The 26,038-nt window shown below is 43.2% G+C and overlaps 2 protein-coding genes across 3 annotated transcripts; both read left to right on the top strand.

Annotated features, from left to right (window-relative positions):
* Positions 1–570: 570 nt before the first annotated feature.
* LOC135533428 (gastrula zinc finger protein XlCGF17.1-like) lies at positions 571–10,821 on the top strand. Its single transcript, XM_064960757.1, has 2 exons — positions 571–721; positions 8,184–10,821. Exons 1-2 carry the CDS (start codon positions 571–573, stop codon positions 9,146–9,148), a joined length of 1,116 nt encoding a protein of 371 aa, XP_064816829.1. The 3' UTR covers positions 9,149–10,821.
* Positions 10,822–14,110: 3,289 nt separating this feature from the next.
* LOC135533427 (zinc finger protein 664-like) lies at positions 14,111–25,808 on the top strand. 2 transcript variants are annotated; one of them, XM_064960756.1, is made up of 2 exons: positions 14,111–14,735; positions 24,141–25,808. In XM_064960756.1, exons 1-2 carry the CDS (start codon positions 14,354–14,356, stop codon positions 25,016–25,018), a joined length of 1,260 nt encoding a protein of 419 aa, XP_064816828.1. In that variant the 5' UTR covers positions 14,111–14,353; the 3' UTR covers positions 25,019–25,808. The 2 variants fall into 2 exon arrangements, with proteins under 2 accessions (XP_064816828.1, XP_064816827.1); XM_064960755.1 differs by having other exon boundaries at positions 14,111–14,774.
* Positions 25,809–26,038: the final 230 nt, after the last annotated feature.

Here is a 26,038-nt window from a genome sequence, read left to right as displayed (position 1 = left end):
CTGCGTTACCCACTCCAGTCAGCAGATGGCGGTCTGAGACTTTAAGGTGATGCTGCTGGTGTGACGTATAATCTAGTGGACGGAACGTTTCTTTCAACAGCAACAACAGTTAGTCAGACACCTCGGTAGCTTGCTCGACAAAATAGACGAACCAATAAAGCTCTTTAGACGCTTTCATGTATATTTGCCACTGTGTTTTAAAACCACTTCTGTCATCTTGTTAGTTATCCGATTTAATTTCATATTTACGGTGTTGTTATTGGTCATCTAGTTAAGTTTTATTAAGTTAACATTAGCCTAGCTAGCTAACATCTCCGACCATGAGTTCACTAAGCAACTCACCTCCTGATAAAGAAGAGGAGGTCTGCTGGACGGAGAAAGGGGGTCTCGTCAAAGAGGAGGAGGAAGAGGAGGCTGTTACGATACAAAAACAAGTAGAGGTTGAGGCTGTTACCGTGAAAGAAGAAGAGAAAGACGTTTCAGTGAAACAAGAGGAAGACGCGTTCAGAGTGAAAGAGGAGGAAGATGTTACAATTAAAAAAGAGGAGGAAGAGAGAGGAGGATGGGGAGATGACTGTCACGTCGAAAAAGGAGGAGGATGAAGAGGAGGAAACTGGATATCTGGGCCCGGTTTCCCAAACGCGTCTTAAGGCGTCCAATGGTTCTAACGGTGAACTTGGCCATAAGATGGTTTTGAGAAACCATTCCCTGATTAACACTAGTAAGTACTGTCTTAAAAACAGAGGCACAAACTCTGCAGTTGTTGAACTGATGTTTGGTGTTAAAGGGGAAATCTGTAGTTTCTACATCCATATTTGGACTTTTAAATTCTTTATTTATAGCCATTGATTCTTAAAGAATATAACACATGCCTCATGAGCTGAGTTCAACTGTCGTACCCCATCAGAACCCAAATAAGCTTTTTTTTACTCCAATGTTTATAAACCATGTAAACTAACACTGTATCGCCTCAACATGGTTAAAACTATAATGTTGATATCATGGATGGTCAGTCCTTGCATCCATAGGTCTGTCTATGAATTTGAGAGTAGTTACATTTCTCCATCCCCATCATAATCATCTTATTACCAAAACAGTGGTGGAATTACAGCTTTTCTATTGGTTGAACTGCAGATTGATGGATGTGGCTTTTTTAAAGGGAGCTAGCTAGGTTTTAAGCAGCAACAAAATGGCTGCCCAGAGACTTGATAGAGTAAACAGCTGAGGGATGGGAGAAGGAGGAGTGTAACCACTCTCATATTCATAGAGAACGATATTGAAGCAACCTTAACCCAACACCTAGCGACCTCGTGAAGAAGTTCAGACATCTTGGCGTAACAGTTATAAGGTGTTGATTTGACAGTCGCTGGACCCAGGTTTGAGTCCTGCTCAGGGCTACCCCCAGAATTCAATACACTATGAGTACAACGACTGGCCATCCATAAGGTCATAATGATAGTTTAACCAGGTTTCTAGGCTATATAGTATATTCTAGAATTCATCCATAAGGTCATAATGATAGTTTTAACCAGGTTTATAGGATATATAGTGCTTTATTACAAACAGTGGCGTTATACAAGCTTATGTTTTGGTTTCAAATCAAATTTTATTTGTCACATACACATGGTTAGCAGATGTTAATGCGAGTGTAGCGAAATGCTTGTGCTTCTCGTTCTGACAATGCAGTAATAACCAACACGTAATCTAACTAACAATTCCTAAACTACTGTCTTATACACAGTGTAAGGGGATAAAGAATATGTACATAAGGATATATGAATGAGTGATGGTACAGAGCGGCATAGGCAAGATACAGTAGATGGTATCGAGTACAGTATATACATATGAGATGAGTATGGAAACAAAGTGGTATAGTTAAAGTGGCTAGTGATACATGTATTACATAAAGATGCAATAGATGATATAGAGTACAGTATATACGTATACATATGAGATGAATAATGTAGGGTATGTAAACATTATATTAGGTAGCATTGTTTAAAGTGGCGAGTGATATATTTTACATCATTTCCCATCAATTCCCATTATTAAAGTGGCTGGAGTTGAATCAGTGTGTTGGCAGCAGCCACTCAATGTTAGTGGTGGCTGTTTAACAGTCTGATGGCCTTGAGATAGAAGCTGTTTTTCAGTCTCTCGGTCCCAGCTTTGATGCACCTGTACTGATCTCGCCTTCTGGATGATAGCGGGGTGAACAGGCAGTGGCTCGGGTGGTTGTTGTCCTTGATGATTTTTATGGCCTTCCTGTGACATCGGGTGGTGTAGGAGTCCTGGAGGGCAGGTAGTTTGCCCCCGGTGATGCGTTGTGCAGACCTCACTACCCTCTGGAGAGCCTTACGGTTGTGGGTGGAGCAGTTGCCGTACCAGGCGGTGATACAACCCGACAGGATGCTCTCGATTGTGCATCTGTAGAAGTTTGTGAGTGCTTTTGGTGACAAGCCGAATTTCTTCAGCCTCCTGAGGTTGAAGAGGCGCTGCTGGGCCTCCTTCACGATGCTGTCTGTGTGGGTGGACCAATTCAGTTTGTCTGTGATGTGTACACCGAGGAACATAGGGCACTATGGTGTTAAATGCCGAGCTGTAGTCGATGAACAGCATTCTCACATAGGTATTCCTCTTGTCCAGATGGGTTAGGGCAGTGTGTAGTGTGGTTGAGATTGCATCGTCTGTGGACCTATTTGGGTGATAAGCAAATTAGAGTGGGTCTAGGGTGTCAGGTAGGGTGGAGGTGATATGGTCCTTGACTAGTCTCTCAAAGCACTTCATGATGACGGAAATGAGTGCTACGGGGCGGTAGTCGTTTAGCTCAGTTACCTTAGCTTTCTTGGGAACAGGAAAAATGTTGGCCCTCTTGAAGCATGTGGGAACAACAGACTGGGATAGGGATTGATTGAATATGTCTGTAAACACACCAGCCAGCTGGTCTGCACATGCTCTGAGGGCGCGGCTGGGGATGCCGTCTGGGCCTGCAGCCTTGCGAGGGTTGACACGTTTCAATGTTTTACTCACCTCGGCTGCAGTGAAGGAGAGACCACATGTTTTGGTTGCGGGCTGTGTCAGTGGCACTGTATTGTCCTCAAAGCGGACAAAAAAGTTATTTAGTCTGCCTGGGAGCAAGACATCCTGGTCCGTGACGGGGCTGGTTTTCTTTTTGTAATCCGTGATTGACTGTAGACCCTGCCACATACCTCTTGTGTCTGAGCCGTTGAATTGAGATTCTACTTTGTCTCTATACTGACGGTTAGCTTGTTTGATTGCCTTGTGGAGGGAATAGCTACACTGTTTGTATTCGGTCATGTTTCCGGTCTGTTTTAATCGTTGCTATGGGAACGACATCTTCAACGCACGTTCTAATGAACTCGCTCACCGAATCAGCGTATTCGTCAATGTTGTTGTTTGATGCAATACGAAACATATCCCAGTCCACGTGATGGAAGCAGTCTTGGAGTGTGGAATCAGATTGGTCGGACCAGCGTTGAACAGACCTCAGCGCGGGAGCTTCTTGTTTTAGTTTCTGTCTGTAGGCAGGGATCAACAAAATGGAGTCGTGGTCAGCTTTTCCGAAAGGAGAGCGGGGCAGGGCCTTATATGCGTCGCGGAAGTTAGAATAGCAATAAAGGTTTTTCCAGCCCTGGTTGCGCAATCGATATGCTGATACAATTTAGGGAGTCTTGTTTTCAGATTAGCTTTGTTAAAATACCCAGCTACAATGAATGCAGCCTCAGGATATATGGATTCCAGTTTGCAAAGAGTCAAATAAAGTTCGTTCAGAGCCATCGATGTGTCTTCTTGGGGGGGAATATATACGGCTGTGATTATAATTGAAGAGAATTCCCTTGGTAGATAATGTGGTCGACATTTGATTATGGGGAATTCGAAATCAGTGAACAGAAGGACTTGAGTTCCTGTATGTTGTTGTGGCCACACCACGTCTCGTTAACCATGAAGCATACGCCCCAGCCACTCTTCTTACCAGAAAGATGTTTGTTTCTGTCGGCGCGATGCGTGGAGAAACCAGCTGGCTGCACCGACTCCGATAGTGTCTCTCCAGTGAGCCATATTTCCGTGAAGCAAAGAACGTTACAGTCTCTGATGTCCCTCTGGAATGCTACCCTTGCTCGGATTTCATCAACCTTGTTGTCAAGAGACTGGACATTGGTGAGAAGAATGCTAGGGAGTGGTGCACGATGTGTCCGTCTCCGGAGTCTGACCAGAAGACCGCTTTGTTTCCCCCTTTTACGAAGTCGTTTTTTTGGGTCGCCGGCTGGGATCCATTCCGTTGTCCTGGGTGAAAGGCAGAACACAGGATCCACTTTGTGAAAGTCATATTGTTGGTCGTACTGATGGTGAGTTGACGCTGCTCTTATATTCAGTAGTTCTTCTCGGCTGTATGTAATGAAACCTAAGATGACCTGGGGTACCAATGTAAGAAATAACACGTAAAAAAACAAAAAACTGCATAGTTTCCTAGGAACGCGAAGCGAGGCGGCCATCTCTGTCGGCGCCGAAACCTGATTTGAGGCATTTACAAGTTATATTCTTCAGTAATTAATGGCTTTACAGTATATGGGTCTTTCCATAACTACCAGTGTAGATTTCCTGTGGGGGTCAAATTGTCTAGGATATATAGTATATTCTAGAATTCATCCATGATGTTATAATGATGGTTTAAACAGGTTTCTAGGATATATAGTATATTCTAGAATTCATCCATGATGTCATAATGATAGTTTAACCAGGTTTCTACACTATATAGTATATTCTAGAATTCATCCATGATGTCATAATGATAGTTTAACCAGGTTTCTAGGATATATAGTATATTCTAGAATTCATCCATGATGTCATAATGATAGTTTAACCAGGTTTCTAGGATATATAGTATATTCTAGAATTACCAGTGTAGATTTCCTGTGGGGTCAAATTGTGAGAGCTGTTGTCTACTGGTCGATTGTTCTGTTGATGGGTTGTTTTGTTGACCGTGATTTATTTTTGTAGAGCAGTCGCAAATACGCTATATATACAACATTTTGTGGAAACAGCTATTCTAATTTGTGGGTTCAGCTATTTCAGCCACATCCGTTGCTGACTGGTGAATAAAATCGAGAACACAGCCGTGCAATTTCCATCATGGGATGCAACCTTTCCAACAAGTCAGTTCGTCAAATTTCTGCCCTGTTAGAGCTGTCTCGGGTCAACTGTAAGTGCTGTTATTGTGAAGTGGAAACCTCTAGGAGCAACAACGGCTCGGCCGCTAAGTGGTAGGCCACACAAGGTCACAGAACGGGACCGCCGAGCGTTCCAAACTGCCTGTGGAAGCAACATCAGCACAATAACTGTTTGTCGGGAGCTTCATGAGATGGGTTTCCATGGCCCAGCAGTCACACACAAGCCTAAGATCACCATGCGCAATGCCAGGCACACGTCGGCTCTATTCTCATCCATGATTCATAAGGGCAGCTCCACCACATTGGACTCTGGAGAGTGATGAATCCCACGTCACCATCTGGCAGTCCGATGGATGAATGGTTTAGCTGATAGGAGAACACTATGCCTGACTATAGTTCATTAAACTGGGTTTAGCTGATGGCAGGAGAACACTACCTGCCTGACTGCATAGTTCATTAAACTGTCAATTTTGGTGGAAGAGGAATAATGATCTGGGGATGTTTTTCATGGTTCGGGCCCCTTAGTTCCAGTGAAGGGAAATCTCATCCAGCATTCTGACATTCTAGATGATTCTGTTTCCAACAGTTTTGGGAACAGTTTGTGGAAGGCTCTTTGCTGTTGCTGCATGACAATGCCCCTGTGCATAAAGTGAAATCCAAACAGAATTGGTTTGTCGAGGTTTGTTGTGGATGAACTTGACTTGCCTGCACAGAACCCTGATCTCAACACCATCGAACACCTTAGGGATGAATTGGTCTAAGAAAATTGAGGAGAGAGCAAACCCCAACTATAATCAATTGCCTAACTGTTGAATATGCCTGGCTTTATAAATCAGTACCAGTCAAAGTTTGGACGCACCTACTCATTCAAGGCTTTTTCTTCATTTTTACTATTTTCTACATTGTAAAATAATAGTAAAGACATCAATACTATGAAATAACACATATGTAAATCATGTAGTAACCAAAAAAGTGTTAAACACATCAAAATATATTTATATTTTCAACTCTTCAAAGTAGACACCCTTTGCCTTGATGACAGCGTTGCACACTCTTGGCATTCTCTCAACCAGCTTCATGAGGTACCTGGAATGCATTTCAATTAACAGGTGTGCCTTAAGTTAATTTGTGGAATTTCTTCCCTTCTTAATGTGTTTGAGCAAATCAGTTGTGTTGTGACAAGTTAGGGGTGGTATAGCCCTATTTTGTAAACGACCAAGTCCATATTATGGCAAGAACAACTCAAATAAGCAAAGAGAATCAACAGTCCATCATTACTTTAAGACATGAATGTCAGTCAATCCGGCAAACTTCAAAACTTTGAAAGTTTCTTCACGTGCCATCGCAAAAACCATCAAGCGCTGTGATGAAACTGGCTCTCATGAGGACCGCCACAGGAAAGGAAGATCCAGAGTTACCTCTGCTGCAAAGGATAAGTTCATTAGAGTTACCTCTACTGCAGAGGATAAGTTCATTAGAGTTACCAGCCTCAGAAATGGGCAAATAACTGCACCTCAGATTGCAGCCCAAATAAGTTCAAGTAACATACACATCTCAACATCAACTGTTCAGAGGAGACTGTGTGAAATCAGGCCTTAATGATCGAATTTCTGCAAAGAAACCACTACTAAAGGACACCAATAACAAGAAGAAGAGTCTTACTTGGGCCAAGAAACACAAGCAATGGACATTAGACGGATGGAAATCTGTCCTTTGGTCTGATGAGTTCGAATTTCAGATTTTTGGTTCCAACCGTGGTGTCTTTGTGAGATGCAGATTAGGTGAATGGATGATCTCCGCATGTGTGGTTCCGACTGTGAAGCATGGAGGCGGAGGTGTGATGGAGTGCGGGTGCTTTGCTGTTGACACTGCTGGTGATTTATTTAGAATTCAAGGCACACTTCACACCATGGCTACCACAGCAATGCACCATCCCATTTGGCTTGCGCTTAGTGGGACTATCATTTGTTTTTCAACAGGACAATGACCCAAAACACACCTCCAGGCTGTGTAAGGGCTATTTGACCAGGAAGGAGAGTGATGGACTGCTGCGTTAGATGACCTGGCCTCCATAATCACCCGAACTCAACGCAATTGAGATGGTTTGGGATGAGTTGGACCCAAACCAGAAAAAGCAGCCAACAAGTGCTCAGCATATGTGGAAACTTCTTCAAGACTGTTGGAAAAGCATTCCAGGTGACTACCTCATGAAGTTGGGTGAGAGAATGCAAAGCTGTCATCAAGGCAATGGGTGGCTACTTTAAAGAATCTAAAATATGTTTTTGTTTAATTAAGACTTTTTTTTGGTCATTACGTGATTCCATATGTGTTATATCATAGTTTTGATGCCTTATTCTACAATGTAGAAAATAGTAAAAATAAAGAAAACCCCTGGAATGAGTTGGTGCGTTCAAACTTTTGGCTGGTACTGTACTTTTGAGGAAAATGGACAGTGTTCTCGAATCAAACCCTGACTTTTATAAAGGATTTTCTGACGCTTAGCGACCACGTGACACAGCGTGACAACCTAAACATATTGGACTAGCCTGTTTACTTTGGATCACGCGAGGCAGTTAACCTCAGTTAGTCCCGGGCTTGTGGCTATTTAAATTCCTGCTGTTTGTTTAGGCAACAAACTGTAAATCACTGTGAGATGACATCATCACTGTCTGTGAATTAAATGTCTGGCTCCTAAATAACTTGCTGTTCACCAACTGGGACCATTCAACAGTCTAGATTTACCAGGTTATTACTTGTTTGGGTTCTCATAAGCTTACAATTGTTGTTTTGATTGTCACTTGAACAGTCGCTAAGATAATATTTGGTTGTGATATTTGCAAAATACCTATTTTTGATACAGCAGTTGTCAGCTTGAATGCTAACACTCATTGTCAGGCTGGTAGCAAAGCTAGCCAAAGAATATTTTACTGAAACATGATATTAAGCAGGACATTCAAACGAGCCTGTGAAATGCGCTCTCTCCTGTTGTTCAAACAGGAGAGAGACCTGACTATCGTGGATCATCTGGAGAGCCTCAACAACATCATGAAGCTGACGAGGCAGAGAAGAGTCTCTCCAGATCAGAACAATTCAAGAAACACCAGCGGAAATCCACAGGAAAGAAACCTCACTGCTGCTCTGACTGTGGGAAGAGTTTCACCTCTTCAACAGACCTTAAAAGACATCAGAGAATCCACACAGGAGAGAAACCTAATAGCTGTAATCAATGTGGAAAGAGTTTTAGTGTTACAAGCAGCCTGAAAGCACACCAGAAAACACACACAAGAGAGAAATCTTATAGCTGTGATCAATGTGGGAAGAGTTTTGTTACATCTAGCATTCTGACTACACACCAGAGAACACACACAGGAGAGAAACCTTATAGCTGTGATTGGTGTGAGAAGAGTTTTACTACATCTAACCAGCTGACTATACACCAGAGAATACACACAGGAGAGAAACCTTACCACTGCTCTGACTGTGGAAGGAGCTTTGTTTCTTCCCAATATTTAAAATCACACAAGAGAACACACACAATAGCGAAACCTTACCACTGCTCTGACTGTGGAAAGTGTTTTGTTTCGTCACAATACTTAAAATCACACCAGAAAACACACACAGGAGAGAAGCCTTATAGCTGTGATCAATGTGGGAAGAGATTTAGTCACTCAAGCAACCTGATGGTACATTTAAGAACGCACACTGGAGAGAAACCTTTTAGCTGTGATCAATGTGGGAAGAGTTTTACTTCATTTAGCCAGCTGACTATACACAAGAGAACACACACAGGAGATAAACCTTACCACTGCTCTGACTGTGGAAAGAGTTTTGTTTCCTCCCAAAATTTAAAATCACACGAGAAAACACACACAGGAGAAAAGCCTTATAGCTGTGATCAATGTGGGAGGAGTTTTACTCACTCAAGGAACATGATATCACACCAGAGAACACACACAGGATAGAAATCTTGTGGCTGTAATCAATTCAAGTTTGAATCCCCGATCTGACATGGTACAAATCTGTCGTTCTGCCCCTGAACAAGGCAGTTAACCCACTGTTCCTAGGCCATCATTGAAAATAGGAATTTGTTCATAACTGGCTTGCCTAGTTAAATAAAGGTGAAATTAAAAACACATTTTGGAAGAGGTTTACTCCTGATAGCCCACCAGAGAACACACACAGGAGAGAAACCTCATAGCTGTGATCAATGTGGGAAGAGATACTCTGATAAAAGATCTCTGATTAAACATCAGAAAATACATAGTTGAAGGAGTTGTTTCATGATATCACTGAAATAATGTCACAATGTCTTAACATTATAGTAGGATTATTTTAATGATGTCACAATGTAGAATGTTTTAACATTGTAGTATGAGTATTTTAATGATGTCACAATGTAGAATGTTTTAACATTATAGTAGGAGTATTTTAATGATGTCACAATGTAGAACGCTAAACATTTGCCCCCTGTTCTATTGATTTCAGCATGATATGGATATTAGCCTCATTGGGAAAAATACAGGCTCTGAATTGAAAGAGTACTATTTATATGATTAACACAAACACAAATAAAGTGTTGCGTTTCACTTCCCGCGTTGGCGACCTACTTGAATCAAACTGACACATTTTAAAATGTAGCTTGCTGTTTTCTACAAATTAACCTCTAAACAGTGATGTACACATTATTCCCACATTCCGTGTGGTGTTTGAGCTGTTTTCACAGAACGTGAAACCTCATCTCTCTCGCGCAATTGATTTCAACGTGATATCGATATGAGTGATGATGAATAGGTGATGCGTTTCTCTTAGTTTTGGGGACCCCTAGATTTAAATGCATCCCTCCGAAATGTAGCTGACTGTTTTCTGCAGGTTGTCGTCTAACCAGCGAAGTAAAAGATATCTCCCATTTTCATGTGTTTGTTTAAATTGTGTTAGTTTCAACAGCACTTACAACCTGATTTCCCCCCTAATTGATATCAGTGATGTATTTGCTACTTGTCAAAACAACAGCGTTGTTGGTACTTGTGCTGTTTATAAGGTGCTCGTTTAAAATAAAATACAAGAGATGTGATTAACATGTGGAACATGTTTGTTTCGATAGTAAACATTATGTTTAGGTTTTCAATGTATCACAAACTGTTTCTGCACATTGGTTATTGATTTTTACACGTTAAAATCGTTTTGACATCGGGCTTTCCCACCTGTCAAAATGTTGTTGAAAAGACGTTGAAAATAAGCCTATTATGTCCAATACATATGAACAAAGGGGTGTATATTCGGTTTTTATATTTCATAATATTTCAATGTAATGTAACATTTAGTAATCACAATTTATGCGACTAACTGAATTGTATTGCTACAATTATATTGTTTACAAAGACTGTAGTAAAACTAGCTTATATTTCTGGTTGGACATTACATCCTGTTCTTACTATGTTAATGTCTTTTCCTTAGAATACTCATTAGTCTTTCAGTTTTTATTGTTATTCTTTAATTTTTCTATGCACTTATGTTTGTTGTGTTGTAAATATTTAAGTTTTTATGTTCATAGTTTCTTATTACGTGTGAAGAGCATTGTGTTGCATCCATGTTTGAAATTTTCTGTATAAATAAAGCTTGATTTGATTTGAACATATTGCCAAACAAATTAACCCAATGACTGACCAATCAACAAATATGTGCAAAATAAACACATCTTGGTCCATCTTAGTACAATAAACCATATCAATTCAGTACATCTTCCACGTGTCAAATAGTATATAACTTTAGTATCAGTTTTCAACCAATCCAGTACATTTTTGTTGAAAATTAAAAAATGTTGAAATCAACAATACGTCAAAGGATTCAACTACTTAAAACTGAAATTATCAAACAGTATCAATCCCACTTTTCCAGCCTGCTGAAGGTGTGGTGGAGTGGTAAACACCACCCTCGGCTCTACCAGGGGCTTCAAGTGGTCTCCCACAGATTTAACAATAACATGTTCTAACAGAATGTAAACTTTCTTCAACAACAGCACAGGAGTCGCTAGAGCACAATGGGACAAGGATATCCCTCCCCTAACCTTTCTGCACCACCAGTGCTAGAGCACAATGGGACAAGGATATCCCAACCGGCCAAACCCTCCTCTAACCCGGACGACGCTGGGTCAATTGTGTGTCGCCTCATGGGTCTCACGGTCGTGTCCAGCTGTGGCACAGCCAGGTATCGAACCAGGATCTGTAGTTAGCTGAGCAGTCTGAGGTCGAAACAACAGGTGCGGTAGAGAGAGGGTCGAAAACAGCAGGTCTGGGACAAGGTAGCACATTTGGTGAACAGTTCAGGGTTGCATAGCCGCAGCCAGAACAGTTGCAATTGGAGCAGCAGCATGACCAGGTGGACTGGGGACAGCCAGTAGTCATCAGGCCAAGTAGTCCTGAGGCATGGTCCTAGGGCTCAGGTCCTCGGAGAGAGAGAGCACGAGAGAGGAAAATTAGAGGAAGCATACTTTAAGTTCACACAGGACACCAGAAAAGACAGGAGAATTGTGTGACCTCTCACCTTTCTGGCTGAAGATGTGTTCTTCCTAACCAGTCCCTCAACAGCTCTCTGACTGAGCTCCACCCTCACTGGGTCTTCAGAGGAGAGGAAGGCTGAGGAGGGATGGAAGGATGAATGGATCAATCAGTCAACAAGTCAGTAATATAAAGAGAGTGTTGATCAACTTAAACGTCCATCTCCCACCCATGGAGAGACCTTTATACTGGATCCAGGGTTGGGTAGGTTACTTTCTGAATGTAATCTGTTAGTTACTAGTTACCTGTCTAAAAGTGTCATCAGTAACATAACTGTTGGATTCCCCAAACTCAGTAATGTAATCTGATTACTTTCTAAATGTAATCTGTTAGTTACTAGTTACCTGTCTAACATTGACATCAGTAACAACCTTTGGATTCCCCAAACTCAGTAATGTAATCTGATTACTTTCTAAATGTAATCTGTTAGTTACTAGTTACCTGTCTAACATTGACATCAGTAACAACCTTTGGATTCCCCAAACTCAGTAATGTAATCTGATTACTTTCTAAATGTAATCTGATTACTTTCAGATGACTTTCCCCTTAAGAGGCACAGGCTAGTACCACAGTCATAAACTCTGATTTAACCTTAACCATACTGCTAACCCTAATGCCTAACCCCAACCTTAAATAACCCTAACCTTAAATAACCCTAACCTAACCCCAACCTTAAATAACCCCAACCTTAAATAACCCTAACCTAACCCCAACCTTAAATAACCCTAACCATACTGCTGACCCTAATGCCTAACCCCAACCTTAAATAACCCTAACCTAACCCCAACCTTAAATAACCCTAACCTTAACCATACTGTTAACCCTAATGCCTAACCCCAACCTTAAATAACCCTAACCTAACCCCAACCTTAAATAACCCTAACCTTAACCATACTGCTAACCCTAATGCCTAACCATTTACAACCATTTAAATTAACCCCCCAACCTTAAATAACCCTAACTGACATCAATGCCTAACCACTTTACAATACCTAACCTAACCCCAATGCCTAACCTTAACCATACTGCTGTCCCCTAAGTTTGCCTAACCCCAACCTTAAATAACCCTAACCTTAACCATACTGCTGACCCTAATGCCTAACCATAGGCAACCCTTTAGCGGAAGCTTAACAGCCAGTGGAGAGAGCGGAGGAGCGGGGTGACTGAGAAACCTAACCTAACCGGCGTTCTGGAAGTTTAAATAAGCCCCCAACAGCGAGTTAAGTCCAATATGACCCTAATGCGCCGCTTCCTAACCCCAACCTTAAATAACCTAAACTAACGGGCCAACCTTAAATAACCAGGGTGTTGTAACTAAGGTTCTAACCCTAAATGCCTAACCTTAACCATACTGCTAACCCTAATGCCTAACCCCAACCTTAAATAACCCTAACCTGCCTTAAATAACCCAACCTAAAACCATAACCTAACCCTAATGCCTAACCATGTGAGGTTTAACCAATATAACCCTAATGCCTAAGCCCTAACCATACTGTTAACCCTAATGCCTAACCCGACCTGTTAATAACCCTAACCTAACCCCAACCTTAAATAACCCTAACAGTTAACCATACTAGAACCCTAATGCCTAACCCCATAAATAACCCTAACCTAACCCCAACCTTAAATAACCTAACCTAACCATACTGTTATTCTAATGCCTAACTGGCCAACCTTAAATAAGAAAAACTGGTCTGCTAACCATAATGCCTAACCTTGCAACCATACTGCTAAGCTAATGCCTAACCTTAACCATACTGCTAACCCTAACCTAATGCCTAACCTTAACCATACTGCTAACCCTAATGCCTAACCTTAACCATACTGCTAACCCTAATGCCTAACCTTAACCATACCTTAACGCTAATGCCTAACCTTAACCATACTGCTAACCCTAATGCCTAACCTTAACCATACTACTAACCCTAACCGACAATAAATAAATAAATAAATATATATATATATATATATATATTATCCAACAAAAGTGTCATACTTCTCGTGCTTCGCAGAGCAGCGCAGAGCTGTTGTCAGGAAAGTTGTCAAGGAATTGAGTTTCTGAGGTTGTGTCCCCGCCCTCGCCTGCCTTAAACCAACCATGTCGATGCAGAGCAATACATAGCCCCCTCCGCATTGATACAAAATCTTAAGAAGCACACAGCAATGCGGAATGGAGCTCAATCTGGCCTCTGCATGCCTCCGGAGACTTCACTTCCTTGACTAATTTCTTCCTGCTCTTTAGCATTTTGTCTGAAAATAAAATATACATTTTACTCAACTGCGTTGCCCACTCCAGTCAGCAGATGGCGGTCTGAGACTTTAAGGCGATGCTGCTGGTGTGACGTATAATCTAGTGGACGGAACGCTTCTTTCAACAGCAGTGATAGTTAGTCAGACACCTCGGTAGCTTGTTGACAAAATAGACGAACCAATAAAGCTCTTTAGACGCTTTAGTGTATATTAGCAACTGTGTTTTAAACCCACTCATATCATCTAGTTAGTTGTCCTCAATTTAATTTAATATTTATGGTGTTGTTTTTGTTTTTGTTCAAGCTTGGTCAGCTAGCAGGCTGGTTAAGTTAGCATTAGCCTAGCTAGCTAACAACTCCGACGATGAGTTCACTGAGCTACTCTCCTGCTAAAGAAGAGGAGGTCTGCTGGACGGAGAAAGAGGGTCTGTGGCTGAACATTGTCGTCAAAGAGGAGAAGGAAGATGAGGATGTCACAGTACAAAAACAAGTAGAGAGTGAGGCTGTTACAGTGAAAGAAGAGAAAGACGTTACATTGACAGAAGATGAAGACGCGTTTAGAGTGAAAGAGGAGGAGGATGTTACAGTAAAAGAAGAGGAGGATGCAGTTTTTGGAGTGAAGGAGGAGGGGGAGATGACTGTCACATCCAAAAAGGAGGAGGAAGAAGAGGAGGAAACTGGATATCTGGGCCCGGTTTCCCAAAGTCAACTTAAGGCGTCCAATGGTTCTAACGGTGAACTTAACAGTAAGATGGTTTTGAGAAACCGTTCCCTGATTAATACTAGTAAGTAATGTCTTAACAACAGAGGCACAAACTCTGCGGTTGTTGAACTGATGTGTGGTGTTAAAGGGTAAATCTGTAGTTTCTACATCCATGTTTGGACTTTTAAATTATTTATTTATAGCCATTGATTATTGAGGAATATAACACATGCCTCATGAGCTTAGTTCAACTGTTGTACCCCATCAGAACCCCAAATAAGCTTTTTTTACTCCAATGTTTAGAAACAATGTAAACCAACACTGTATATCCTCAACATGGTTAAAACTATAATGTTGATATCATGGATGGTCAGTCCTTGCATCCATAGGTCAGCCTATGAATTTGAGAGTAGTTACATTTCTCCAGCCCCATCCATCATCTTATTACCAAAACAGTGGTGGAATTACAGCTTTGTTATTGGTTGAACTGCAGGTTGGTTGATGTGTGACTTTTTTAAAGGGGCAACCTAGTATTTTAAACAGCAACAAAATGGCTGCACAGAGACTTGGTTAACAGCTGAGGGATGGGGGAAGGAGAAGTGTAACCACTCTCAAATTCATAGAGAACGATATTGTAGAAACCTTAAACCAAAACCTAGCGACCTCGTCAAGAAGTTCAGACATCTTGGCTTAACAGCGTAACAGTTATAAGGTGTTGGCTTGACAGTAGCTTCACTATATATATTTACTATATACAAAGACAGGACATCCAGAAGATCAAAATGAAAGTTTTGAACACATTTTGAGGCTATGCAGTGTTTGTTTACAAACAGTGGTATTATAGGAGCTTATGTTTTGGTTTCTGACGGGGTTATACAGTTGAAATTTTTGAGGCATTTCTAAGTTATATTCTTAAAGAATTATATAGTAAATGGGTATATTCTATAACTGCCTGTGTAGATTTTCTGTGGGTGTCAAATTGTCTAGGTTATATAGTATATTCTAGAATTCATCCATGAGGTCATAATGATAGTTTAACCAGGTTTCTAGGCTATATAGTATATTCTAGAATTCATCCATGATGTCATAATGATAATTTAACCTGGTTTCTAGGCTATATAGTATATTCTAGAATTTATCCATGATGTCATAATGATAGTTTAACCAGGTTCCTAGGATATATAGTATATTCTATAACTGCCAGTGTAGATTTCCTGTGGGGGTCATGTTGTTACTGCTGTTAAGTCAAATTGTATATTATTCTGCCAATTTTGTTTCCACTCTTTTTTTATGGCTGACCTGTAGTCGGCTGGCCGATTCTTTGGTCGAAAGGCTGTTTTGTTGACTAATATTTTTTGGTCTGGAAGTTGCACATACACTACATATACAAATGTGTTCACCCCTTCAAATTAGTGGATTCAGCTATTTCAGCCACACCTGTTGCTGACAGGTGTATAAAATTGAGCACACCGCCATGCAATCTCCATAGACAAACATTGGAAGTAGAATGACCTTATTGAAGAGCTCAGTGACTTTAAAACATAGCACCGTCATAGGATGCTACCTTTCCAACAAGTCAGTTTTGTCAACTTTCTGCCCTGCTAGAGCTTCCCTGGTCAACTGTAAGTGTTATTGTGAAGTGGAAACGTCTAAGAGCAACAACGGCTCAGCTGCAAAGTGGTAGGCCACACAAGCTCACAGAACGGGAAGGCCGAGTGCTGAAGCGTGTTCCAAACTGCCTCGGACGGCCGAGCAGCCGCACACGAGCCCCAAGATCACCATGCGCAATACCATGCATCGGCCGGAGTGGTGTAAAGGTTTCCGCCATTGGACTCTGGAGCTGGCCAGGTGCATCGGACTGCCAGGTGATTCTGGAGCATCGGACTGCCAGGTGATTCTGGAGCATCGGACTGCCAGGTGTGTCTGGAGCATCGGACTGCCAGGTGATTCTGGAGCATCGGACTGCCAGGTGATTCTGGAGCATCGGACTGCCAGGTGATTCTGGAGCATCGGACTGCCAGGTGATTCTGGAGCATCGGACTGCCAGGTGATTCTGGAGCATCGGACTGCCAGGTGACTCTGGAGCATCGGACTGCCAGGTGATTCTGGAGCATCGGACTGCCAGGTGATTCTGGAGCATCGGACTGCCAGGTGGTGAAGGTGATTCATTCTGGACAAATCTGGTTTTCGGGACCTGCTGAATGCATAGTTCCAACTGTAAAGTTTCTGGAGCATCGGACTGCCAGGTGATTCTGGAGCATCGGACTGCCAGGTGATTCTGGAGCATCGGACTGCCAGGTGATTCTGGAGCATCGGACTGCCAGGTGATTCTGGAGCATCGGACTGCCAGGTGATTCTGTTGGCATGCCAGGTGGTGAAGAGTGATTCATTGTTGGTCAAGTGACAAATCTGGTTTTAGTGGTGTACTGTTGGTCATGTAGTGCACTGTTGGTTATTTAGTGTCCTGTTGGTTAGTGTCCTGTTGGTTAGTGTCCTGTTGGTCATGTAGTGTCCTGTTGGTCATACTGTTGGTCATGTATCTGTTGGCTGTTTTGGTCATGGTTCCAGGTCCCCTGTTGGTCATTTCCAGTGTCCTGTTGGACATTTAATTCTGTTACATGCAAACACAACATTCTGAACATTCTGTCCTGTTGGTCATGTAGTGTCCACATACTGTTGTAATCCGTTGGTCAACAGTTTGGTCCCTTTCCTGTTTCAGTGCATGTTGGTCATGTAGTGTCTGTTGGTCATGTAGTGTCCTGTTGGTCATGTAGTGTCCTGCCAGAACTGTTGGTCATATTCTGTGGTCATGATTTTGGAATGAGATGTCCTGTTGGTCATGACATGCAGGTGTCCACATACTGTTGGTCATGTAGTGTCCTGTTGGTCATGTAGTGTCCTGTTGGTGTCCTGTTGGTCATGTCTGTTGGTCATGTACATACTGTTGGTCATGGAGTGTCCTGTTGGTCATGTAGTGTCCACATACTGTTGGTCATGTAGTGTCCTGTTGGTCATGTAGTGTCCACCTGTTGGTCATGTAGTGTCCTGTTGGTCATGTAGTGTCCTGTTGGTCATGTAGTGTCCTGTTGGTCATGTAGTGTCCTGTTGGTCATGTAGTGTCCTGTTGGTCATGTAGTGTCCTGTTGGTCATGTAGTGTCCTGTTGGTCATGTAGTGTCCTGTTGGTCATGTCATGTCACGTCCTGTTGGTCATGTAGTGTCCACCTACTGTTGGTCATGTAGTGTCCTGTTGGTCATGTAGTGTCCACATACTGTTGGTCATGTAGTGTCCACCTTCTGTTGGTCATGTAGTGTCCTGTTGGTCATGTAGTGTCCACATACTGTTGCTCATGTCGTGTCCTGTTGGTCATGTAGTGTCCTGTTGGTCATGTAGTGTCCACATACTGTTGGTCATGTAGTGTCCTGTTGGTCATGTAGTGTCCTGTTGGTCATGTAGTGTCCTGTTGGTCATGTAGTGTCCTGTTGGTCATGTAGTGTCCTGTTGGTCATGTAGTGTCCTGTTGGTCATGTAGTGTCCTGTTGGTCATGTAGTGTCCTGTTGGTCATGTAGTGTCCTGTTGGTCATGTAGTGTCCTGTTGGTCATGTAGTGTCCACATACTGTTGGTCATGTAGTGTCCTGTTGGTCATGTAGTGTCCACATACTGTTGGTCATGTAGTGTCCTGTTGGTCATGTAGTGTCCACATACTGTTGGTCATGTAGTGTCCTGTTGGTCATGTAGTGTCCACATACTGTTGGTCATGTGGTGTCCACATACTGTTGGTCATGTAGTGTCCTGTTGGTCATGTAGTGTCCTGTTGGTCATGTAGTGTCCTGTTGGTCATGTAGTGTCCTGTTGGTCATGTAGTGTGTACTGTTGGTCATGTAGTGTCCTGGTTGGTCATGTGTCCTGTTGGTCATGTAGTGTCCTGTTGGTCATGTACTGTTGGTCATGTAGTGTCCTGTTGGTCATGTAGTGTCCACATACTGTTGGTCATGTAGTGTCCTCTTGGTCATGTAGTGTCCACATACTGTTGGTCATTTAGTGTCCTGTTGGTCATGTAGTGTCCTGTTGGTCATGTAGTGTCCACATACTGTTGGTCATTTAGTGTCCTGTTGGTCATGTAGTGTCCTGTTGGTCATGTAGTGTCTGTTGGTCTGTCCTGTTGGTCATGTAGTGTCCTGTTGGTCATGTAGTGTCCTGTTGGTCATGTAGTGTCCTGTTGGTCATGTAGTGTCCTGTTGGTCATGTAGTGTCCTGTTGGTCATGTAGTGTCCTGTTGGTCATGTAGTGTCCTGTTGGTCATGTAGTGTCCTGTTGGTCATGTGGTGTCCTGTTGGTCATGTAGTGTCCACATACTGTTGGTCATGTAGTGTCCTGTTGGTCATGTAGTGGCCTGTTGGTCATACTGTTGGTCATTTGTAGTGTCCTGTTGGTCATGTAGTGTAGTGTCCTGTTGGTCATGTAGTGTCCTGTTGGTCATGTAGTGTCCTGTTGGTCATGTAGTGTCCTGTTGGTCATGTAGTGTCCTGTTGGTCATGTAGTGTCCTGTTGGTCATGTAGTGTCCTGTTGGTCATGTAGTGTCCACATACTGTTGGTCATGTAGTGTCCACATACTGTTGGTCATGTAGTGTCCACAGTAGTGTCCGTTGGTCATGTAGTGTCCTGTTGGTCATGTAGTGTCCTGTTGGTCATGTAGTGTCCTGTTGGTCATGTAGTGTCCTGTTGGTCATGTAGTGTCCTGTTGGTCATGTAGTGTCCTGTTGGTCATGTAGTGTCCACATACTGTTGGTCATGTAGTGTCCTGTAGTGGTCATGTAGTGTCCTGTTGGTCATGTAGTGTCCACATACTGTTGGTCATGTAGTGTCCTGTTGGTCATGTAGTGTCCACATACTGTTGGTCATGTAGTGTCCTGTTGGTCATGTAGTGTCATACTGTTGGTCATGTAGTGTCCTGTTGGTCATGTAGTGTCCTGTTGGTCATGTAGTGTCCACATACTGTTGGTCATGTAGTGTCCTGTTGGTCATGTAGTGTCCTGTTGGTCATGTAGTGTCCTGTTGGTCATGGAGTGTCCTGTTGGTCATGTAGTGTCCTGTTGGTCATGTAGTGTCCTGTTGGTCATGTAGTGTCCTGTTGGTCATGTAGTGTCCTGTTGGTCATGTAGTGTCATACTGTTGGTCATGTAGTGTCCTGTTGGTCATGTAGTGTCCTGTTGGTCATGTAGTGTCCTGTTGGTCATGTGGTGTCCTGTTGGTCATGTAGTGTCCTGTTGGTCATGTAGTGTCCTGTTGGTCATGTAGTGTCCTGTTGGTCATGTAGTGTCCTGTTGGTCATGTAGTGTCCTGTTGGTCATGTAGTGTCCTGTTGGTCATGTAGTGTCCTGTTGGTCATGTGGTGTCCACATACTGTTGGTCATGTAGTGTCCTGTTGGTCATGTAGTGTCCTGTTGGTCATGTAGTGTCCACATACTGTTGGTCATGTAGTGTCCACATACTGTTGGTCATGTAGTGTCCTGTTGGTCATGTAGTGTCCACATACTGTTGGTCATGTAGTGTCCCCATACTGTTGGTCATGTAGTGTCCACATACTGTTGGTCATGTAGTGTCCTGTTGGTCATGTAGTGTCCACATACTGTTGGTCATGTAGTGTCCTGTTGGTCATGTAGTGTCCTGTTGGTCATGTAGTGTCCACATACTGTTGGTCATGTAGTGTCCTGTTGGTCATGTAGTGTCCTGTTGGTCATGTACTGTTGGTCATGTAGTGTCCTGTTGGTCATGTAGTGTCCACATACTGTTGGTCATGTAGTGTCCTGTTGGTCATGTAGTGTCCTGTTGGTCATGTAGTGTCCTGTTGGTTGGTCCTGTTGGTCATGTAGTGTCCTGTTGGTCATGTAGTGTCCACATACTGTTGGTCATGTAGTGTCCTGTTGGTCATGTAGTGTCCTGTTGGTCATGTAGTGTCATACTGTTGGTCATGTAGTGTCCACATACTGTTGGTCATGTAGTGTCCACATACTGTTGGTCATGTAGTGTCCTGTTGGTCATGTAGTGTCCTGTTGGTCATGTAGTGTCCTGTTGGTCATGTAGTGTCCACATATTGTTGGTCATTTAGTGTCCTGTTGGTCATGTAGTGTCCACATACTGTTGGTCATGTAGTGTCCTGTTGGTCATGTAGTGTCCTGTTGGTCATGTAGTGTCCTGTTGGTCATGTAGTGTACTATTGGTCATGTAGTGTCCTGTTGGTCATGTTGTGTACTGTTGGTCATGTAGTGTCCACATACTGTTGGTCATGTAGTGTCCTGTTGGTCATGTAGTGTCCTGTTGGTCATGTAGTGTCCTGTTGGTCATGTAGTGTCCTGTTGGTCATGTGGTGTCCACATACTGTTGGTCATGTAGTGTCCTGTTGGTCATGTAGTGTCCTGTTGGTCATGTAGTGTCCTGTTGGTCATGTAGTGTCCTGTTGGTCATGTACTGTTGGTCATGTAGTGTCCTGTTGGTCATGTAGTGTCCTGTTGGTCATGTAGTGTCCTGTTGGTCATGTAGTGTCCTGTTGGTCATGTAGTGTCCACATACTGTTGGTCATGTAGTGTCCTGTTGGTCATAGTGTCCTGTTGGTCATGTAGTGTCCTGTTGGTCATGTAGTGTCCTGTTGGTCATGTAGTGTCCTGTTGGTCATGTAGTGTCCTGTTGGTCATGTAGTGTCCTGTTGGTCATGTAGTGTCCTGTTGGTCATGTAGTGTCCTGTTGGTCATGTAGTGTCCTGTTGGTCATGTAGTGTCCTGTTGGTCCTGTTGGTCATGTAGTGTCCTGTTGGTCATGTAGTGTCCTGTTGGTCATGTAGTGTCCTGTTGGTCATGTAGTGTCCTGTTGGTCATGTAGTGTCCTGTTGGTCATGTCGTGTCCTGTTGGTCATGTAGTGTCCACATACTGTTGGTCATGTAGTGTCCTGTTGGTCATGTAGTGTCCTGTTGGTCATGTAGTGTCCTGTTGGTCATGTAGTGTACTGTTGGTCATGTAGTGTCCACATACTGTTGGTCATGTAGTGTCCTGTTGGTCATGTAGTGTCTGTTGGTCATGTAGTGTCCTGTTGGTCATGTAGTGTCCTGTTGGTCATGTAGTGTCCTGTTGGTCATGTAGTGTATCATAACTGTTGGTCATGGTAGTGTCACTAGAGTTGGTCATGTCGAGTCTGGTCAGTGTGCTCGAGTCTGGTCATGTAGTCTGGTCCTCGAGTCTGGTCAGTGTAGTGTCGAGTGGTCAGTGTGTGGGTAGTAGTGGTCAGTGTGCGGGTCGAGTGGTCAGTGTGTGGGTAGAGTGGTCAGTGTGTGGGTAGAGTGGTCAGTGTGTGGGTAGAGTGGTCAGTGTGTGGGTAGAGTGGTCAGTGTGTGGGTAGAGTGGTCAGTGTGTGGGTAGAGTGGTCAGTGTGCGGGTAGAGTGGTCAGTGTGCGGGTAGAGTGGTCAGTGTGCGGGTAGAGTGGTCAGTGTGTGGGTAGAGTGGTCAGTGTGTGGGTAGAGTGGTCAGTGTGTGGGTAGAGTGGTCAGTGTGTGGGTAGAGTCAGTGGAGCATTTTGGGCGGGGTAAATAAATGATAAAAGGGGTTCAGCGAGTTCAGGGGGGAAAAGGGTGGGGGTCAATGTAAATAGTCCGGGTGGCATTTTGATTAGCTGTCCAGCGGTCTCATGGTTTGGGGTTAGAAGCTGTTCAGGAGCCTTTTGGTCCCAGGCTTGGCAATCTGGTACTGCATGCTGTGCGGTAGCAGAGAGTACTGTCTATCACTTGGGTGGCTGGAGTCTTTTGACCATTTTTGGAGCCTTCCTCTGACACCGCCTGGTATAGAGGTCCTGGATGGCAGGAAGCTTGGCCCCATTGATGTACTGGGCCGTACGCAGTACCCTCTGTAGTGCCTTGCGGTTGGAGTCCGAGCAGTTGCCATACCAGGTATTGATGCAACCATTCAGGATGCTCTCGATGGTGCAGCTGTAAAACCTTTTGAGGATCTGAGGACCCATGCCAAATCTTTTCAGTCTCCTGAGGGGGGATAGGCTTTGTTGTGCCCTCTTCACGACTGTCTTGGTGTGTTTTTGTCGATGTGGATGGGGGCGGGTTCGGCCCTCCGTTTCCTGTAGTCCACGATCAGCTCCTTTGTCTTGCCCACGTTGAGGAAGAGGTTGTTGTCCTGGCACCACACTGCCAGGTCTCTGACCTCCTCCCTATAGCCTGTCTCATCATCATCTGTGATCAAGCCTACCACCGTCTGGTTGTCAGCCAGCTTAATGATGGTGGTGGAGTGTTGCGCTGCCATACAGTTGTGGGTGAACTTGGAAGTAGAGGACGGGACTGAGCTCCCGTGTTGAGGATCAGTATGGCGGAAATTATTTTTTTTTTAAATGGATTATTTAAACAAGCCGCTCAACATTTACATTCCACTTGCAGACTCCCGTCCAGAGCGACCCACCGCAGCAACCAGGGTCAAGCGCCCCGCCCAAGGAAACGTTGACAGATCTCTCACCAAGCTCCTGTTGGCCGCCGACCCAAGCTCTCAACCGCCAGGTCACAAACCATCCAAGACGGATGGATCCCAGAGAGCCCCTCGCCCCCGGGTTCCTTAGCTTAGTGATGAGCTTTGAGGGCACTATGGTGTTGAACGCTGAGCTGTAGTCAATGAACAGCATTCTCACATAGGTGTTCCTTCTGTCCAGGTGGTAAAGGGCAGTGTGGAGCGCAATAGAGATTGCAATCATCTGTGGATCTGTTGGGGCGGGATGTGAATTGGAGTGGGTCTAAGGGTTTCTGGGATGATGGTGCTGATGTGAGCCATGACCAGCCTTTCAAAGCATTTCATGGCTACGGATGTGAGTGCTACGGGGCAGTAGTCATTTAGACAGGTTACCTTGGCGTTCTTGGGATTATGGTGGTTTGCTTGAAACCTGTAGGTATTACAGGGTCAGGATGTGGCGGAGGCAGCAGCAGAGAAACAGGAAACAGGAAACAGCCCTATTCGGACGGGATTAGTTTTACTGGGGTGGTCAGGTACATTAGAAATGTCTAGTTTGAGAAATAGATGCCTCACCTCAACTTGCCGAAGAAAAAAGGAAACCGAAGAAGAAGATAATTAATTTCTTATTTATTTTACCTTTATTTAACTAGGCAAGTCAGTTAAAGAACAAATTCTTATTTTCAATGACGGCCTAAGAAGTGGGTTAACTGCCTGTTCAGGGGCAGAACGACAGATTTCTACCTTGTCAGCTCGGGGATATGAACTTGCAACCTTTCGGTTACTAGTCCGACGCTCTAACCACTAGGCTACCCTGCAGCCCCTTCTGTCTTAAGACAATTGTTAAACAAGTTTGCACACAACATCATGTGCATCGTTTTTTAGTTAAAATAAACAGTGGATTTCTGCTGTTGTGGGCCTTTAACCATCTGTTTGACTTCGTTGTTCACACAGGAGAGAGACGGGACTATTGTGGATCCTCTGGGGAGCCTCAACAACAGCATGATGCTGAAGAGACAGAGGAGAGTCTCTCCGCATCAGCACACCTCAATAAACACCCGCAGAGACCCACAGGGAAGAGAACTCATTGCTGCTCTGACTGTGGGAAGAGATTCCCCTCTTCAGCTGACCTTAAAAGACATCTGAGAATCCACACGGGAGAGAAACCTAATAGCTGTGATCAATGTGGGAAGAGTTTTAGTGTTACAAGCAGCCTGAAAGCACACCAGAAAACACACACAGGAGAGAAATCTTATAGCTGTGATCAATGTGGGAAGAGATTTGTTACATCTAGCAGTCTGACTATACACCAGCGAATACACACTGGTGAGAAACCTTATAGCTGTGATCGATGTGGGAAGAGTTTTAATGTTCCAAGCAGCCTGAAAACACATCAGAGAACACACACAGGAGATAGACCTTATAGCTGTAGTCAATGTGGGAAGAGTTTCACTTCATCTAGCCAGCTGACTATTCACGAGAGAACACACACAGGAGAGAAACCTTACAGCTGTAGTCAATGTGAGAAGAGGTTTACTCATTCAAGCAACCTGATGGTACATTTGAGAACACACACTGGAGAGAAACCTTATAGTTGTGATCAATGTGGGAAGAGTTTTGTTACATCTAGCTGTCTGACTATGCACCAGAGAACACACACAGGAGAGAAACCTTTTAGCTGTGATCAATGTGGGAAGAGTTTCACTCAGGCAAATATCCTGATAGCACACCGGAGAACACACACAGGAGAGAAACCTCATAGTTGTGATCAATGTGGGAAGAGTTACTCTGGTAAAAGATCTCTGATAAAACATCAGAAAGTACATACATGAAGGACTTGTTTCATGATATCAATGAAATAATGTCACAATGTAGAATGTTGTAACATTGTAGTAGGAGTGTTCTAATGATGTCACAATGTAGAATGTTTTAACATTGTAGTAGGAGTATTCTAATGATGTCACAATGTAGAATGTTTTAACATTGTAGTAGAAGTATTTTAATGATGTCATAATGTAGAACCCTAAATGTTTGCCCCCTGTTCTATTGATTTCAGCATGATATGGATATTAGCCTCATCAGGGGAAAAATTCAGGGTCTGAAATGAAAGAGTACTATTTATGTGATTAACATCGTGTTGTGTTAGACTTACCTCATCGGTGATCCACTACACTTCAAAATGTAGCTAGCTGTTTTCTACAAATTGTCCTCTAACCAATGATGTACACATTATTCCCAGATTCCTTGTGGTTTTTGAGCTGTTAGGCACAATTGATTTCAACATGATATTGATGAGTGATGACAAATAAGTGTTGCGTTCCATTGTTTAGCGACCCCTACATTTAAATGCATCACTCCAACATGTAGCTGACTGTCTTCTGCAGGTTGTCCTCTAACCAGTGAGGTAAAAGATATCTTCCATTTCCATGTGTTTTTTTTAGTTGTGTTAGCATCAATAGCATTTACAGCCTGATTTCCACACTAATAGATATATCAGTGATTTATTGCCTCTTGTTGTTTCTGGAAATTGGTTATTGATTCGGACAGGTTAAAACTGTGTTTTGACATTGGGGCTATCCCACCAAGTAAAGACTATTCTGACATCCAATCTAAATTCAGTTTTGGTTGAAGTTTACATTTATTTTGAAAGTACGTATTTTTCAGGTTGTTGTTTCAACGACTTGAAAACAACTTAGTTTCAACATACTTGCAGCATGGAGGCTTTTATATATATATATATATATAAAAAAAGGTAAATGAGCAGCTTTCTTAACAATCCTACATCACTCCAGTTTTATTAACAATCATACATCACTCCAGTTTTATTAACAATCATACATCACTCCAGTTTT

This window comes from Oncorhynchus masou, unplaced genomic scaffold (genome assembly GCF_036934945.1).
Source record: "Oncorhynchus masou masou isolate Uvic2021 unplaced genomic scaffold, UVic_Omas_1.1 unplaced_scaffold_2380, whole genome shotgun sequence".
Classification (NCBI taxonomy): domain Eukaryota; kingdom Metazoa; phylum Chordata; class Actinopteri; order Salmoniformes; family Salmonidae; genus Oncorhynchus; species Oncorhynchus masou.
Note: the sequence above shows the minus strand (reverse complement) of the source record. Positions and strands in the feature narration are given on the sequence as shown.